General features: G+C 39.5%; 1 protein-coding gene across 5 annotated transcripts in view; it reads right to left on the reverse strand.

The window, feature by feature from the left end:
- INPP4B (inositol polyphosphate-4-phosphatase type II B) overlaps nucleotides 1–19,989 on the reverse strand; it is a 531,720-nt gene that overhangs the window by 183,420 nt on the left and 328,311 nt on the right. For all 5 annotated transcript variants that reach the window (XM_087816497.1, XM_087816494.1, XM_016206930.2 and 2 more), the window contains one exon: nucleotides 2,463–2,513. In XM_087816497.1, coding sequence (XP_087672623.1) covers nucleotides 2,463–2,513 — 51 coding nt within the window. The remainder of the gene's footprint in view (nucleotides 1–2,462; nucleotides 2,514–19,989) is intronic.

The following is a 19,989-nucleotide window of genomic DNA, read 5'->3' on the forward strand; positions in this document are numbered from 1 at the left end:
CCCTTATGCTAATATTTTCATGGACCTCCCAAGATTTTTCAAGTACTGTGTAGAGCTGCACTATCCAATGCACATCCTTAGCTTGAGCCCCGGCTTGAGCTTTAGCTCTAAATTGAGATGTGCTCTATGTGTAAAATACACATTAAATTTATAAAATGTAGCATGAAAAAAAGGAGTGTGACTAACAACTTATTTATAATGAATCATACGGATTAGATTTTGAAATGTTATATTTTGCCTATAGTATTAGGTTAAATGAAATATTAAAATGAATCTCACCTGTTTCTTTTCACTTTTTTAAAAGCCTGGGCTACTCAGAAGTTTAAAACTACATTTGTAGTACACATTGTACTTCTGCTGAATAGTGCTGGTTTAGAAGTTAAATAGAAAGAGCGATAATGCTTTGACCTATTCTTATAAAACTACGTTCAGGAACCGTGGTGTAAGTTTGCAGAGGTCTTTGAAGAGCAGAAGATGATATCATGAGGCTGGTACACAACATCTTCCCTCACATAACCTAAAGGACAGGTCCTTTTTCAGAGCCCAGGTACTTTTTTCTCACTGTCAACCCCACAGGAAAGGAAAGTGGATACATGAACTATTCACGCTGAAAAAAGACAACATACCTATATCTGTGCTCACAGGAGAGCCAGCATTTCAATTATCTGCCACACAGAGGGCTCTGACAGGCAGCGTTAGCCTGAAGAACATCAAAACCAGCAGAAAGGGACTGTCACCCTCACCACGGACAAGCACAAAGGAGCCCGTCCCCTTTCCTCTCCCCTCACTACAGCACTGAGCAGCGAGAGCAGGAAAGGGCAGAGCATGTGTGAGAATCAGACTATTCTCTCCCTCTGCCACAAGTTGCGAGAGGCACAGAGATATCCAGCCTGTAATGGAAAATGGTGGCAGGAGAGAATGGAAGATAATAATTTAAAATCAGAGAAGGGACTCAAGTTTTAAAATGAGTAAGATGCATTACAAGAACCGGGTTGAGAAAAAAATAACGGAAAAACTCACATAATTAGGTCAAGATAGCATTAAAGCTTCAGGCGAGGGAGATTTAACACAGCATGGTTGAGGAGTGGGCAGTTAGAGGAGAAAAGAGTTAAACCATCTCGTCTCGAACCTCAGAAAATAAATGGAATTCCTTATAAAATAATTACTAACTCATTAACAGTTACAAATTCCACAAGGTCTTACATTTGATGAAGGACATGTAAAGGGTGTGATGATAGCATGCAGTAGGGGACCTAGCTTGAAGGAGGGCACCTGGGGTGGTCATAGACAAAAGGTGTCTGACCTCAGCTCTGGGAAGGGAGGAAGGCATGTGGCCTGAGCAATGAAGGCTGAGGCTGGGAAGAAGTTGCTAGTCCCTTTGGAGAGACTAAATGAAGCCCTTGTAGTCTGGGCACAGAGACTGGTACTAAAAATGAGAGCAGCCCAAGAGGTGAAGGCAGAAAACAAAGCACAGAGATTCCCTTGCGTCAGAGGCATTCAACCAGTCCCTAAGAAGAAACTAGAAGCTTGTGTTAAGCATGAGAGAGCACCAAGTACCCTTTCCTTCCATTCTACCAGATTCAGAGATGACTGGCATTCTTCTCAATCAATTCAACTTACACTTTGGTGCATATTTTTGAAAGGCTGCCTTGGCAGGTTCAGATGTTGGCTGTTGCCAAGGAGGAAATGAGTGTTCCTAGTACGGTGCTCCACACAGTGGTCTGGAGAAGGTTGTCAATTACCTGTAGGATTTCAGGGTATTTCAATAGGCCTGCAGTTGGCTAGGCCCCAGGACCTCCTAGACCAAACATTTCTGGACTTTTCCCCCTTCTCCGAATGCACAGATCCCTCTCAGCCTGCTAAACTTTCTTTTCAGGAGCTACCAGTGCCAAGTCTAGCCTTGTCTAAGCAAAAATCACCTATGACCATCTTGCTTTCCCAGCTTCCAAAAGCCGGAGGTGCAATGATTCCCACACAGCAGGAAATCCTCAGCAGGATTTTCAACACTGGACTGCACATAGGTGGCAGCCTCTATTTGACCTACACTACTGTTTTGACATGTTTAAGCAGCAGGAAACAGAAAGCACCACAGTTCTGTGGCTGATTGGTTCTCTGCCTCCTTCCTGAAGAGGTAGAGCTCACATCTACCACTTCCCTAGCCTCCCGGTGGCCTAGGAACATTAGCTCAGAATTGCATCTCAGCAACCTGCAAGGCAATTTCTAGAATCCTCTCTAGCCAGCTGAAAACTAAATATTGATTCACTGGAGGATGATTTTCAGGAGACAAGAAATGAATCCCATGCAATTCAGCAAATATGTGACACAGCTTCCTCCTATAGTCACACCCTGTTAATTTAACCCGATTTCATTTGTCAGCTGCCAGGCAGGAGGCCAGGGAAAAATCCAAATGATTAACTTAAAAGCAATGTGTTGTGCTTTTTGGAAACAAAAGAAGCACTTACCCCAATCTCTGGCAGGGGATCCTTATGTTCAGGTAGGACACTGGTTCGAACCTATGGAGAAAAACAAGCATTTTCTATAAGACTCTGGAGTAGAAACCAGTGCAGAAGCTTCACAACTGCTGGCTTTTCTTTTGCTTCATCTGACGTCAGTCCAGACTCTGGTTAATCATTGCAGAAGTACCTGTGTACAACACCCACTACAGTGCAAGGAAGCTGCCCTTTTATAGCTCCTAGCTTTCCTGATTTCCCTAAGTCCACACAGCTGCCTGGATCCTCACCCATCACTTCTTGTCAGATACAGAAGATCTGGCCTGTAAGTGAATCACCTTTAATTTTCTTAAAAAGCAACCCTCATTCAATATTCAAGGGAAAAGATAAGATTGGTGTAGAGGAGTTATTCCATGCATACTCAATAAGTACTTATTCTCTGAATGAGCACCGGAACCCACAGTCCTCATAGGATGCCCCTCCCACCTGAGCATTCTGGGCCAAATTGTCAGATACCATTATCTGGGTTCACCTGAAAGCGAATTCTCAATTGGGGGAGAGAGAAATAGTGTAAAATAATCAATCACCTGGGTAGGTTTTTTCAGAAGTTTGAAAATGCATTCCAAGTGAAATATCCACACCTTAGAGAACAGATATCAGTCTTCTACTGAGCGTGATCCTTAATCCTTGCTGAGCATTAGAAGTACTGAGGACCTTTTCAGACTTTGGGTGATCTTTCCTGCCCCCAGATATGTTTTCTTTTTTGTAAATCAGTACAAAGATCTTTTATTTTTTAACACTTGTCATGCCATGAATTCACAGGGAATGGGCTCCCACAGCTCAGGCTCCCTTCCATTGGTTCTCACTGTGCTTCTCTGGGTGGAGCAGGCTAATACTTCCACTGAAATTAGGTACCTTTCTCTTTGGCTTCCTTCTTTTTCTGATGATGTTCCTCACACGTTTCAGGAAGCTATCTCGGCTCTTACAGTGCTTAATAGGTTCAATACGTACATTAATTCTCTGCAAGAATCTTGCCCTTAACTTGTTTGTTCACAACAGTGCCCACCGCATGCTGGGTGACACTCTAGACTCTTCCAGTTTTGACATGGTAACATCCGGGGGCATTCCTTTTTGAACAGTGCCCATTCCCTTGATGTCTACAATATCACCTTTCTTATAGATTCACATGTACGTGGCTGAAGAAACAACTCCACGTTTCCTCAAAGACCTAGAGAACATGTAACAGGTGCCTCTGCTCTTTCCCTTTGTGTTAGTCATTTTGGCGAATTACTGGAAGATGTCAAATCCAGCTGAAAAGCCAGATATGGGTTCTAATGTTCAGCTGCTGAGTCTATGGTTCTCTATGTTGACAAAAGAATGTTCAGCCTAAGAAAAAGTTCATCTGAGCTGAAATGACAATAATTTCCGGGAAGCAAAATCTCAACAGATTTAGAAACTGCTCTGGAGAATGGCAGTTTTGCAGCTTATTTTATACGTTAGAATCAACAGAGGAGATGTAAGGAGGGTCGCATGAAATCCACTGGTGGTATATTAAGGGGGCAGGAGAAAGCAAAGCAGGAAATCTCTGGGATTGGGTAAAAAGCAGGATGGAGAGATACTTCTTTTACACTGTTGAGCATAGGAGAGTTAATATTTACAGCACATAGAGGTGGTGTGCGGGGAACAAGACAGCAACGTGGTGTCCTGCTCGGCTACCCGTGGTTGTACCTTCAGTGGGGCTAGAAAAGAAAATGACTCTGACATTTCAAATGTATGTTATCTTAGATGCTCAAAAACAATAGGCAATGTGGAAGGTAAAGATTGACCTGTGTCAGGGAAATTAAAGACCCAGGAAGTGGCTACGACTGTACCCACTTTCAGTTAGGAATTTCTGCGTTTGGGCTTTCCTGCGTGGTTACTGTTGGACTCCGGGTTTGAAAGGCCACTGTGCAGGACTGCAAATTTAGTATGTGGTCTCTTTTTCATCCACATCTATTTAAGACAAAAAAATGTTTCAAATGAAAGGAAATCACAACTATCTTTCTCACTTAAGAAAAGGCTAGTAAAAACAGGAGGAAACATAAAGCCCAAACTTAGCATATCTCAGTTGAATAAAGATGAGATTAAGAAGTTAATTTCAAGAGCCAATGTCAACCCAATAAATTTGATTAAAAATAAATAAAAATAACTAAATACAGATCTATGTATTGGCACACTTGTTTAACTAGAGAGTAGAGGGGTGGGAGGGCTGATGGAACAGAGGGACCCAGGACACCTGGGTCGACAAAGTAGGAGCCATTTGAACAAAATCCCTTTGGAGGGGCAGCCCTGCCGATCACATTGCTCTTCAAAGCCTTTCGATCTTGACACACCTGACCCTCCAGGTCAATTTTCCCTTGTTGAAGGGTTGTGTAAAATAACCTTGCCAAAGTCCAAATATGTGAACCAGCTCCTAATGGCCAGCTCATCTTTAACATGGTCTCTGGGTCCTTGAAAAACCCTTCAGGCCATGGGAAAACAGTCCATTTTAACTTCCAGCTTAACACTCCTTCTTTGTTTCTTTATGACAGATCCAGCTCTATCTCGGGCACAATTTGTCAGTCATTATGACACAAAATTGTTCACCAGAGCACAAAATAAATGACAAGACGGATGGAACAGAGTAAACAACACAGTTTGCAGAACACACTTGACCCAGGATTTCATGACGCAGCGCTCACTGGCTAAGAGCATTTGCAGTTTGGTAGCTGTGTCAGTGTTCTTTAGTCCAGAATGTTCAGCTGCACCATTCAGCCTCATTAGATGGAAATCATTAGCTGGCCTCAAAGGACAAGAAAACTATATATTAATAGTGGGCTGTAGTGGACCATATAGTGTGTGTGTGTATGGTGTCTTTCTCTCCTTCTCACTCTCTTTCTCTCCATATATATATATAGTATATATATATATATATATGGACTATATACATAATGTATGTATGCTATATATATGTATACACTATATATATGAGAATGACTATATAGACAGTGAATAAATATTCACACACATGCAACACATAAACACATATATATGTATGTGTATTTATACATCATTTAAAATATTTTAACACCCAAATGACATCATCAAAAGGGATATGCTTGAATTTAGAAATAAGTGAAGGACGTTAGAAGCTGGTGAGGGTCAACATATGTAGGACCATATAAAGTGTATACTTATATATACTATGTCATATAATGTTGGAAAAAGTTGGAGCTAATAGTGACAATTCCTGTAACATGGTCATTAAACTCCTAAATTTGTATTGATTTTATCAATAGAACACTTATTCCTTATAAATATGAGTAAACTACAGAGAGAAAAAAAGATTCTTAACCCAAAGTTGTATACAATGAAAGAAATCTGAAGATATTCACAGACAAGATTGCCTTGTATGATGTGTGTGTCTGAAAATGTGTGTTACTTTACTGAATAGAAGTACGTTTGAAAAGTACATGTCACATTCTCCTAAGTTGAGATGTGTTTAAATCACTAATTTAGAGCTCTTGATTTTTAGAAACTGAAGAACAAAACTTTATATTTTATAGTCATATTTTCATATGAAACATTTGTTTATATTAGTAATATATATATAGTTGTAAAACATTTATATTTAAGGTCAATACTACTGATATCATGACATATAGGTTACACATCAATGATGCATTTCTGTGTAATATATATCCCTCATTACAGTGAACTCATACTAGGTGGCCAGCACCGGGTTTGTCAGTGAGTAAGGTCCCTCCCATTGCTTCCACTTGGGACTTCAGAGTCTAGTGAGTGAGACATATGTATGAATAATCCAGTACAATCTAATAAATGCTATACTGGAAATATGAGCATTTCCCTGTGGGCATCCAGAGTGAGTAGGATCTAATTCAGGCTTTGAGTGTCAGGAGAGGTTTCACAGAAAAGGTGGTGTGGGTTCTGAAGGATGAGTAGGAGTTTTAGGCAATGAAGGATATGACAAAGCAAGCAGGGTGTTAAATAAAAAACATGCATCATGGAGTTATAAAAGCCCATTTGTGTTTGAGAAAGAGTGTGTATTCTGATGATGCTATAATATGGGGACCTTCATGGAAGGAAGGGGCAAGAGATAAATATATATGAGGATACAGGTTGGGGTCTTTTGTTGTACAGGGCCATCTCTCAAGGAGCTTTATGCAATGTATAGGCAACAAGAAAGCATGGAAGGCAACTGGGTAGAAGAGTGACACGATCAGAGCCCCTGGAGTCATCCCAACTGTCTGCTCCGAGTCCCGCTGGGAGAATTATTTAACCTCTTTATGCCAGTTGCCTTTTGCCTTGATGTCAGTTATCTTCAACATGGAGCTAGTCATAGACCTCATCGGTTGTTGCATTATGTCTTTTCAGGACTTAGAACAACACCTGACACAGAGGAAGGGAGGAAGGAAGGGAGGAAATGAGGAAGGAAGGGAGAAAAAGAAAGAAGGAGAAAGGGAGAGGGTTAAGAAGACAAAGGTAAGAAGGGAAGAAGCCAGAGGCAGGGAGATGGGGGGAAGGGAAAATATTTCCCTGAAAACAAAAGTTAAAGCTCTAGACAGATTTCGAAAAGATCTCTTGATGAGAAAGGGGTGAAGCATGGTTGTCACTGTAGCATTTGGAATATTTCAGTTCATGGGTAACAGCAAACCTCCTGAGATTTACTGGCCTTCCTCAGGAATTCATTTTCCCTTTTTTGGTCTCATTACCAGTTCTCATCCCTGCTTTTCTTCACTCTATCCCTCGCTGTCCTTTCCCAGGACATAAGAATGTCTGTTTGACTACACATTTAAGAGTTTTCTAAATTCTTTTAGTCTAGACTTTTATGATATCAAATAAAGCAAGACAGATCAATTAATAGGAATGATCACGTAGAAATATTCCATCTTGAATATTTCTTCAGGTTCATGTAAAACACATTCATTTCCTTCTCTATCAACTTCATAAGTTCAAAATTCTACATACAAAATTTACCTTGAAAAAAGAAAAATCAAAAGGTAACCAGGTAGCCTATAGTGAGTTGATACCCACTCTTTCATCAAATCCCTACAGACCAGGTCATAAACATTAACTGTTCCCAAGCAGGAGGCTGCAAGGGCTACCATGGCAGTGGCTGAATCTAGGACTCCCATGTTCAAATCCATGGAGAAGAACTCCCTAAACAAGTCGAACTTGCTACAAACAGCATGGGCACTGCTCCCCTGAGGGTGGGCAGAGGGTGAGGAGTGTGGTGTTTTTCACAGGTAACAAAGAATGAGGCTGTGCTGATGCCTCAAATGCTAGGACATCATTGGGTACCTAGATCAAGAGAGGGAAGGCCAAGCTGCCTTGATTCTGGGCAGCAGTGTCTTGCCCAGGTCTCATGCAAATGCATCTTTTCATTAATCTGCAAGGAAGGAGCAACCCTCCCCTGGACACTTGGCTGGAAGGCAGAGTAGAAGATACTGGCAATAGTAGAGAAACACTCTCGGGACACAGAGAGAGCCCAGATGTTCTTGTTAGACTATTGTCACATCTGGTAAGGTCTCTGATCAGGAATATGTCATTGAAGCACATCCATTTTTACTAATTAAAATGTTACTCTAATTCTCTAGGTATTTCAAACTAGATTATATAATAATATCACATTTACTTGGAATGAAACACAGAACTGCCTTAATATTCAAACACATAAAAACCTGAAATATTTAGCCCCCTTTCACAGTCACAGCAACTTCACGGGAGGAACTTGCTCAGTCAATATTTTATTTCCTTGTATTGAGAGATAGCCAAAAATATTTTTTAAAAAGGTTAACAGAATTTCAGAGCTGGAAGAGGTCTTAGACATTATAGGACAATGTTTCTCAAACTCCTACGTGCATATTCATCACCTACAGGTCTGCAGTTGGTCAGAAGCTTATGGAAATACAGAATCTTAGGCATACACCAAATCTACTGAAGCAGTCTTCATTTTAATGAGGTTTCCAAGTAATTCATATGTGTGTTAAAGTTTGAGAAGGTCTGACCTAGAAGAGAGCATATGAGTGATATAGGTCACAGATGAGAATGGTAAGTAGTCATTTGCACATAAATGTGATTGGGATAAGGAATGGGGTTTATTCTTCTGGTTATTAAGGAGTTTAGCAATTTTTTTTCAATGTCAGTCATCTGTAAAAGCTCCAGATAATATTTTTGGTCACAGATGTCCTTTCTTTTGTTATGCAAGTGAAAGGGATAGCTCTGGTCATCAAGTCAGCGACTGATTTGGATCATAGCTAGGTTGGAATTTTGGTAAGACTCTACTGAGGTTTGATTCTCTATGTCCCCAACCCCTCCACCTCCCCATCCACCCAAATCCCAAATATATATGTTGAAACCCTAAACGCTGGTACCTCAGCGTTTGGAGATAGGGTGATTAAGTTAAAATGAGGCCATTAGAGGGGGACCCTAATGCAATAAGACTGGTGTCCTGAGAAGAGGAAAAGACACCAGTGGTGTGGACACAAAGGAATGACCACGTGAAGAATCAGCAAGAGGGTGGCCATCTACAAGCAAAGGAGAGAGGCCTCAAAAGAACTCATCCCTGCCAATACCTTGATCTTGGACTTTCAGACTCCAGAACTGTGAGAAAATAAATTTCTATTGCTTAGACCACCCAGTCCTTCACATTTTGTGACAGTAGCCCTGGTAACAGTCCATTGTGTTGTAGGGTATGGCCCTCTAGGACTTTCAACGGAGAGCTCAGCAGGTCTTTGCTCTTCAACCCTGAAAGAGTGCCGGATATTCTCAGGAGTCTCAGAGCACCCCTTTCGCACTGTGCCCCACATGACTTCAAAATCTGGCAAATGTCTTTATAGGCAGATGACTTGTCTTTATAAGCTGTGAGTTGGAGCCCCCTTTAGTCTCTAAATTTGTCACTTCAGCTACACATGAAAACCCAAATCTCTGCTGGGTTCTCTGTGTTTAGCTGCCACCTTGTGTTTATTGAGCCTTGATACTCTGACTTCTGCTCAAGGGAGAATCTATAAGTGCTGCCAGGTGAAAAATGGCTTCTTGGTCCCTCAATGTCAATTCAGCATGTCCTTAAGACTTTGTCTCTTGTTTGTTTTCTGTGGTCCCTGGTTTCCTAAGCACTGTGAAACAATGGGAGGTTTTCTTCGGCTTTTTATAAGCTTTTGGCCTAGTTCTTTAGCATCCTGCAAAGCTCCGATTTCAGCAAGCCTCTTCTGAGAACAAATGGACATTGACCTGAGGGCCCTGAAGTCATGATTTCTCATTTCATTCAACTAACTGTTTGACGGCTTTGCTGGTTCCCTTTCTGCAAGCAGCAACAGCCCTGTGTACAGGCAAAGGCTTCTTCTTCAGGCCACTCTTAGAATCAACAAATGCCACAGAGGAAAATCCACAGGCTCCTAAAAGATCAAGTCCCAAAAGTTCCTTTCTCTGGAATTTTAGTTCATCTCATTGTTATTATTTTCAAAGACTGATGATGTTTTCAAATGTGATTTCTGTTAATATGCCTGGCTTGTTTCTAGCTTGTTGTCAGAGGGTTCATTGCTTGCTTCATCTACCCCATCGGGCCCAAGGTAAACTTTGTAATATATGAAAGTAATCTGAAAGATAAGAAGTCTTCAAATGTGCTTAAGAGATGAAAAGTAATATTTAACAGAGCATAGTGAAATATGATTGGAAAGAGGGAAAAATCCATTATATGTTGGTCTGTCTATTGAGGTAAGACTTCCATAAACCAGTTACAAATGCATAACTGCAGATAGTTCTCTTAGTAAAAACAGAGTTTCCCCTGAAGCCTGAGCACTATCCAGAAATAATCCAATAATTATTTAGTATGACATGCTGTCTTGGTCTTTACTAGGTAAGTGTGATTATCTTTTACATGTCAAAACAAATTATACAAAATTATGTACACAGAGCATTCCATGGACTTCCAGCCACAAAGAGATAACAGGAAGACAAATATAAGTACTCTTTTAGTTTAGATGCATTTAATCTTAGAGGTTTTCCCATTTCTCTAAGGCAGTGATGTTCACACCACAGCCCTCTAATCACATGGGTCCCTTTATGCTTAATTAGTGGTTCATTAAGACTTCTAATTTTGCTATATGAATGCACCGTTATACTCAATTCCACCAATCATACAGGAGTCATGTGGTTCTTTAGGTTAATGGTGACTGCAAATGTGGCTCCAGAGTCACATAACTCTGAGTATCCCTGCCATTACCTACATTTTATTCCATTTCCCTTTCCAACTATTACAGAGATCTATTACGGGCAGGTGAAAAATGACTGAAACTGCAAAAATACGCTTAGACATTCCCTTCCATTGTCAGAGCATCTCTGAAAGATATAGGCTCTGCTAAAAACAAAAGATACTGACACTGAGGTCTGGTTTTCATGGAAGTCAAAGAGGTCTCCCTGTCCCTGTTCTGAGAGTTTACCCTTGTGTCTTTCCAATGCACCAGTTCTGCACCTTCCTGAAAGGGACATGGGGCTGAGAAAGGTAGCCTTGTTCAGACCCCATCGAGTTTCTTGTTCTGGTCTACAAGGCAAGGCCCATCCTGGCACTTACCTAAAGCCAAAAGGACCCACCTCTAAAAAGCTGTACAATTTAAGACCACAGACTTTAAGTGTTAAGGGATGTTTAGGTATTTTTTAAAATGAAAGTAAAGAACAAAGGAGCTCTTTGGACTGTAAAAACACAATCTTAAAATGTGTTTTATAGGCATTGAAGATATTAACTGATAATTTGTTAAATAAGTGTTCAGTGTAAGTTGAGTCCTCCATTCCTGTTGACTTCCAAAGCCCCAAGTGAGAAAATTTTTAACCTGTGACATACATACAGGGTTCAATTCAAATATGGTGCATGTATATTAGAAGTTTTTTGTCAGGTCAAACCTCCATTACTGCCTCCATCTCCCTTCCTCGCCTTCTCCACTACCCCAATATACAAACACAATTGTGTTACTATTCAGAAAAGTGGAAAAAGAGTCACCAGGACTGATCCCATGATCCCAACACCAGACCTAGATTAAGTATGTACTAGCCTAAAAGGAAATAATACAAAGCTTATAATTAATAAGTAAGGATAATGACATCAAGGGAAATGACTATTCTTCCTTGACCTATGGGTTAATTTTTTCACTTGTTACTGAGCTGTGTTATTAATGTTTTCCCATTTTACAGACGAAAAAACTCAGTTTCAGTAAACTAGAGTCATTTGCCCAGGAGTCATTTCAAGCTGCAGATCAGACCTTAAATGGTCTGCTTCCAAAGTTTGCACCCATCCACCACAGTGCCTCTCCTGAGCCCAGATTGATGGTGACTTTGTCTTCCCTCAGGCAACTTAATGAGAGTTTAAAAAACCAAAAATCTATTAACCTCAAGGAACAGAAACAGACACAATTTATCACATTGCCAGACTCAAAAACACCATCCTTACGTAGTAACAGCCCTCAATTAAGACCACGGTCATGAGCTAATGAACAAGCTATTAGACAGAGAACAGTAATATCAACATGCACACATGTCTATTAATCTGTTGCTCCCTGAAAGTCATTAATCCCAACACTATAAGGTTAAATAATTTCTATGTAGCTTTAAAACAACAAAATTATTGTTATATTACTCAGCCTTTTAAGAAATCATTTACAACCTAGGGTTTTGTAACCCCAGTCAAAAGATCGATCATCAAGCCCTGAGTAAAGATCAATTGACTTATACAATCAACCCACAAAGGATATTTTTTATGAACTTGAAAAAAAATGGTGTAAGTAGCATAGAGGAAAAGGGCTTTCAATATAGCTGTCCAATGAAGTTTCCGTCACCAGGCAAAGATGGGACAACTGCAATAGCTCTATTCTGCTATCCCACGAATTTCTTTCTCTATGGAATTCTACCTGCTGATCTGTTGTTGTAAGTGCTAAAGTTATGGTCATGAACAAGGAACCATCACTTCATGGACTTAAATTTTAGCATCAGGAAGAGACGGTAAAGAGCAAAATGAGAGTAAAATAGGGTAACAGAATAAAGTGTTAATGGGGGTATTTAACCTATATTGGTGAGAGTGGGTTTCTCTGAGCAGGTGACTTTGATTAAGGCCTTCATAAAGAAAAGGAGCCAGCTCAGGAGAAAATAAGAGGGAATAGTATTCTAGGCCAAGACAATATCAAGTACAAAGGCCCTGAGGCCGAAATGACTGAAAAGAGTGGTTGAATTAAAGAGAAAGAAGTGGGAGGTAAAGTCAAAGAGAGGCAGGACTCTAGTAATATAGGGCCTATATTCTAGTTACAATGGAAACTCTAGCAGGGTCTTGAGCCAAGAAATGATGTGATCTTTTCCATGCTTTAAAAATATTACTCCGATTCTATACAGAGAACAGACTACAGAAGGTCAACAGTGGAAAGGATGAACAATTCGAGTCATTTGCAAATTAGTTTTATTACCATTACTCTACTTTTTCTATAGTCAAGGCCAAGCTAAGTGTTTAGGTTTTATAGAGATAATCATTGGGTAGCCTGGAGTCATTTAATGTTTCTGACTATTTATAGAAAACACTTTGATAGTGACAGAGAAATAAAGTTACTACATAAATTTCCTGTATGTACAACTGCATTCATGTATGAGGAAAATAATGTTCAACTGGTCACAAGTATATTTGTGGATGAATAATCATTTAAATAAATGTAGTGATAAATAAGTAATGCTGCACTATTTATGTCCTGTTTACCTGATGGATATTAAAGAATAGCACAGCTGTTGAAATTCAAAAATATTAAGAAGAAGCATGGAATCTTAGAGCATGAGGGAACTCAATTCCCTAGAAAAAGTCATCAACAAACTGGGTGATGATAACAGACTTATAATTACTAAAGAAAGCCCAATGAACAACATTGTTTATGGGTGGATTCAGCACTCCTGGCAGGTACTTATGACAGTAGTATTTAGAAAATACCTTCATTCTTACATCTTTGCATCTGAGCCATATGAGCAAGCGATGATTTGAAGACTCATGAATAGCAAATAGTGATGCATGTCTGAAAGTATATAAAAGGAAAAAGCAGCACCTTTAATTTTTCAACCAAACTCTTTCTTTCTAGCACAAGAGACTTATTAATAGGGCTTCTGAACAGCATCTTTCCACTGGACACAATTTTGTGCATCATTGGGCCAAAATTAAAATACGCCTTGGAAATCCAACTCTGGGCTTTTTAAGTTAAGGTTGTGGAACGTTCTGCATCTGCACTGGATTACTAGCTGCCTGGGAGATGGCTCTTTTATTTTCTAATCAAAGTTTTTCTGTCTGTTTTACAAAGTAAACTGGCAGTCAGAACCAAGTATACACACACACACACACACACACACACACACACACACACGTTCTCTCACAAATTGCACAGAAGTATTCGGTAAAGCAATTCAATTCCATTAAACTATATCCATTCAACTAATGCCAAAATATTCCTAGTCCTTCAAACCACTCACAGCTTTTAGAATATATCTTCTTGGATGTCTAAAAGCTTTACTGTCTCAAGGAAACATCTGAAACCTAGAATCTTAACACAAAATTCTTAACAGTTGGAGTATGTCTGTCACTTCCAATGCGTGTTTTATACTTAGAGTTTCTACTTGGTATTCTTGCTGTCTCAGTGCCTAAAGAGGCAGGCAAAACTGGAGCTACTGGGTTCAGAGATCTGAGAGGAAACTATTTAAAACCACATGTTCTAAGCAAAATCCCCTTGCAGAGATAAGAGAAACCAGGGGCATTTTCATATACTCTTCTTATTAAAAGTTGTGCTTCTACCTTTTGAACTTCTTCCTTTGATGCTTTCAGGAAGAAACTTTCAAACATTCTCAGATAAGGGTGCTCATTATTGCACAGACCAGATGAGACCACCAGCAGGAAATGCAGGGCCTTTAATCTAATCATACTGAACGGGATTCTGACTTTAAGGACTGTCGTGTGTAGGTAAATGTTTAACAACTGAGGGTGGGGATAGTTTACATAGTGGGCCAATTTCTGTGGTGTAAATACTCCCACCCTGGCCCATTTCATGCTATTGACTTGAGACAACTGATGGTAGAGTTGGGAGACGTGCAAGACCATCTCTCCAGGGCTAGTGGAAATAGACTCTAGCACACCACCACAGGCTCAGTGGGGAGATCATCACAGCAGAGGGCCTTGGGACCCAGACCTCCTGAGATCCCAGTGTATTGTGAGCCTGCCTGGCTGAAGCTAGCTCAGGCATCTATTTCAGAAAGAACTTAGGATAACACAATTCTATTCCCAACAGTAATTTGAAAATAAAACCATCTTTAGTCTCACATCTCAGGGGATAAGGCCATCTCTCAAACACCAATGATTTCAATTAATTTTAGTCTCAGCAGAATTCAAATGTGTGTCCAAGAGGTGACCAATGCTATCTATTCCATCAGATTCCCAGTAGCTGCTGACGAATTCTTTTCAAATCAGTGGAAACTTTGGCCATGGGAAAGATGCAGAAGCACACTAAGAATCTGGCTTAGCAGAGTTGGTCTCATGACATCTCTGGGCTTCAGGGTCAGGTTTAAGTGCCCTGGCAGTGAGTACTGGATGCTTCAAAATCTTCTCTATCTTCAGAGCCTGCGATTATGGTCTTGACAGGCCATAGACCATGTGGTGCATCAATATTTAGAAAAGTATTTTCACTGAATGTGCCACAAAGCTGGAAAAAACCTGACATTGTCAGCATATCCCCAGGTCCATAAATAAACTTACTCATAACCAGGACTTCTAGATTAGAGTCTAAACTCTTAGGAAGTCTACTGAGGAATTTTAAACATTTGTTCAAAGAAATTTCTTTAAAGGGAATTAACCAGGCCAATAATTTTGCCTGATAAGGAAACGCTCATCTTTAGAACAGCTGTCTTGTACAAGTTTTATTTCACAGTTTATTCCAAACTAAGCTACATGAGATGATAGTTTATGCTTATATTACCACATTTCAGGGACTTCAGACAATTTTATATTTAAACAAAATAAATCTGTGACACTATAATGAGACTTTATTCTTGTTTTCTCTTCAATTTCCTTCAAATAAAAGTTAAGGAAAGTAAGCATAGCTAGACATTTGGTATAGGTTTTGAACTGATAGATTACTAGCCCTCATAGACACATCAATAGTCATAAAAAGAGGAATGGAACAGAAGAGTATTAAATGCTATTCTTAAATAAATATTTAATAAATATTTAATAGAAAACAAATAAATACTATTCTTAAAGAAATTTCTCAGTGACTTTAGGAAATGGATATGTACACTTATTAAAGAGTGAGAAAAGGAAAAACACATGTCTTTTAATAAGAAAGTAAAAAAAGCAGACAGAAAAATGACAAGTCACATCTGTCATGAAAACCCACATCGAGTGCTCCATAATTTACGAGTTAAGGGTGCTGTGCTAGAGGAGACATTAGAAACAATTTAACCTAATGCCTTAAAAATTTGCAAAATAAAAATTCTACTCTTTCCAGCTTTATTGAGATACAATTGACAAATAAAAATTGTATGTGTTTTAGGTGTACAAAGTGATGATTTGATATAGGTACCAATTGTAGAATGATTACCATAATCAAGCTAATTAACACTTCCTCCCCCGCACATTAACTACCTTTTACGAGTGTGGTAGGAGCACTTAAGATCTATTCTCTTGGCACTATTCAGGTACACAATACAGTACTGTTAACAACAGCTCCCATGCTGTACATTAGATCCCCAGAACTTTATCTTATACCTGGAAGTAGGGGTCCTTCAAGCAATGTCTCCTTGGTCTCACAATTAGCTCAGAACAGAATTAGGCCTAGATTTGGTGTTCTATTTTTTCCTTTAAAAACTTATAAAACCACGGACATGTACCTCTAAGAAAACCTCAAAACATGAGACAGATGACATAGAAGAAACCATTTCAGGTGCCTCCTGATCACAGGTGTGAGGAGGGCACGTGGGATTTTCTGATTGAATTGGCTGGGACCTTTGATCTCTGTGCTCTTTTTCCTCAAAGTCAGGTTGTATCCACAGCTTTGGGATCTCTTGGGAACTTGTTGGCAATGCAGAATCTCAGGCCCTGCCCCAGATTGCTGAATTAGAATCTTGGGTGGCCCGAGACCCTCAGATGATCCCTAGGTACATTAGGGTTTGAGAAACCTTGAAACAAAGGATATATTCTTTCAAAATGAAGAATTGTTTGCTTTTATGACCAAATCTTTCCTTTATATCCTTTATTTTTCCAAATTCTGTTTTGCAGAAATCAGGAGAACTAGAAAATAATAATGCATTTAGTACATTTAGTTAAAATATATAAAGATATATTTTATGATGTTCCATCAAATAGAGTCTCACATATAAGAAGAAAGGAAGACTGTACATAAATACCATATAATTCAACAGCATCACTTAATTGCATGATCTTGTCATTATTACAGGTACGGAATTCATGTAGTTTTTGTTTGCTTTGTTTTGTTTTTAATACCCACTGCACTGTGCACTTAATACATATTTAGGCAGTGCATGAACTGCCTCTAAATACTGAATGGATAAATTATTTATGGTGCAGCCACACCTGTGACAAACAGTTCCCTGAAATCCCTCTAGAATTCTGGCCTCCTAACATCTCCCAGTGATGATGCCTATAACTCAAGCAGGCTTGCTAATGCTTTATCTTCTACTTCCTGGGAAAAGGGCAGAAAAAAGTAAGTCTCTGTAGGGATCCAAGAATTCCCAAAGCTGCTGGAAAAGTTATAAAAAGAAAGGCATTTGTCCATTTCCATGGGAGCGTCTTCACGTCTCCCACTTTCCTTATTAATAGTAACTCAGATTAAACCTTTTAATAAGAAAAATAAAAACTCTGGTGAACGGGTTTCTAATGTCTGCTTGAAGTCCAGGATGCTTCTCTTCCTGAGTTTCAGCTCTGGTCCTGATATTTTCCTAGTCCAAACTACCTTGTGTTCACTTCTCACCATACTCCCTCAACTATCCTACTCTTTAGAATTAAGCCATTAATAGCAGAATTGATTTTCTTCTTTATAACCCCAGGTTTCCCATGAATGCCCTAAGGATGTCTTTGCCTTCCATATGCCAGAAGGAGAGAAATACGGATGCAAATCTAATGGAGATTTGCTGTATAATCACATTTCCTGTTATGCAATTCATGTTTATATTTTCAACCATTAAATGCAACCAGAAACTTAAAAACAGTGGCTTTCAACACCCTTGAGAGACATGCAGAGTCGATCATAAAACTTCGGAACATGAAGAATAGAGTCAAATGACTTTTAAAAAGTTGTTAATCTATTTTTATCAGAAAGAAAACTGCATGATTACATACATATCCAGTTTAATAAGTACAAATTATCACCACTGTAACCACCACTTGTGGAAGAAATAACACAGCCAGCAACCTAGAACACCTCCTTTTTGAGCCTTCCCCCAAAACAACCCAACCTCCCCCACCAGTGGTAACCACTGTCCTCTGATAATGATTTCCTTTTCTTTAGAGTATTACCACAGCAGAATACACCTGTACGCAGTGTGGGCTTTCTTTTTGCCTACCTTTTCATTTAACATAAAATACAGAAATACTACATGTATTCCTTTGACTTGCTTTGTTTACTCAACTTTTTTTGAGATTTATCCAAGTTGTTGCATAGAACTAAGATTCATTTATTTCCATTGCCAGATAGTAATTTCTTGTAGGACTATACCACAATCTATTTATCCCTATTTCTACTGACGGATATTTGGATTATTTCCACATTTTGGCTGGGATGAACTAGAATGAGCTGCTGCTTTGAAATTCTGGCACATATTTCTGGAGCACATGTGCAAATCACTTTCTAGTATAATTACCCAGGAGAGGAATTGCGGGGTCTTTAGAGATCACATCTTCAGCTGGACTAGAATGCAAAATGGTGTTTCAAAATGGTTTTATCATTTACTTCCAACCTTATAAAAATCATACATATTTTTTGATACTTGAAACTATTTAGCTTTTTAATTTTTGTCAACTGTTGATTTGTGATTGTATCTCATTTACCATTTCTCTGCCTACTACTAATGAGGCTGATTCTCAAATGTGTACCAATCACTAGAGTTTTCTTTTTGGTGAAGGGCTGGTTTAAGTAGTTTGTCTTTTTTTTCTAGAGTTATTTGTCTTACTTTTGTTGATTTGTCAGGGTAGCTTTATACATTATTTTATTGATTAACTTTCAGAGAGAGAGAGAGAGAGAGAGAGAGAAGGGTGAAAGAAACATCAATTTGTTGTTACATTCATTGGTTGATACTTGCTTGTGCCCTGACTGGAAATTGAACCCGAAACCTTGGTTTATTGGGACAACACTCCAACCAATTGAGCTACCGGGTCAGGGCTATATATTTTATATGTACAATGGATCTTAGTCCTTTGTAATTTATGTGTTGCAAATGTATTCCCCCACTCTACAACTTGTCTTTTCACTCTTTTTTTTAAATATATCTTTATTGACTTCAGAGAGAGGAAAGGAGAGGGAGAGAGAGAGATAGAAACATCAATGATGAGAGAATCATTGATGGGCTGCCTCCTGCACGCCCCCGACTGGGGATCGAGCCCGCAACCCGGGCCTGTGCCCTGACCGGGAATCGAACTGCGATCTTCTGGATCCTAAGTTGATGCTCAACAGCTGAGCCACGCCCAGCTGGGCCTTTTCACTCATTTTATGGTATCTTTTTCACATGACACTTTTAAATGTCCACATTTGAAACATATGACAATATGAGGGGAAAGAACTATACACTCCTACACCTTTAAAAGACGGTATCTCAAGAATGTATCCAATATCCTTACCTCCGATTCTGCATCCTAGAAGTGATCTGTCAGCACTTGCATACCTATCATCCTAAAATTGCCTATGTGTTACTTTGCAAATGCTTTTAAGACTCTCCATATGTCCGAACCTTCCCCTTCATAGAACCCTAATGTCTAGGTACTGACCTATATCTAACAAGCACTATTATAAAAATCCAGTGGATTGAGTGCCACATGACAGACTAGTCATCTGACTGTCCTAGTAGTTTAGAACCGAAGAAAACTTGGAAAGAAAATAACATATCCTGCCTGGAGAAATCTGCTCATTTGCCTTAACATAGGCCCAACTAATGAGGGAGTTGCAGTTTTGTTGTTGTTTTTCCTGCCTTTCAAATTCGAGAAAGCAAGGCTCTCAAAGCCTAAATGCCTCATAAGTATTAAATATTTGCTGTTAACCTATTCTGATTACCACGACCCATAAAAAACTTGCATTTCGAATATTCTAATTTCCATACACTGGAATTTGTGCCAAATCCTATTTGCTCCTCCTGACCCTACACTCCACCCTTTTTCTCTTTGCCTCTGGCCCTGAGCTCTGTGTGCGGCTCAAGGGGCTTCCTTGTCCTCTGGCTGTCAGTGGCGGTCTGACAGAGGGGACCTGGGCAGCAGTTTGGGAGGCCCAGAGGAGAG

The sequence above is a fragment of the Miniopterus natalensis genome, chromosome 4, assembly GCF_054644295.1.
Source record: "Miniopterus natalensis isolate mMinNat1 chromosome 4, mMinNat1.hap1, whole genome shotgun sequence".
NCBI lineage: Eukaryota > Metazoa > Chordata > Mammalia > Chiroptera > Miniopteridae > Miniopterus > Miniopterus natalensis.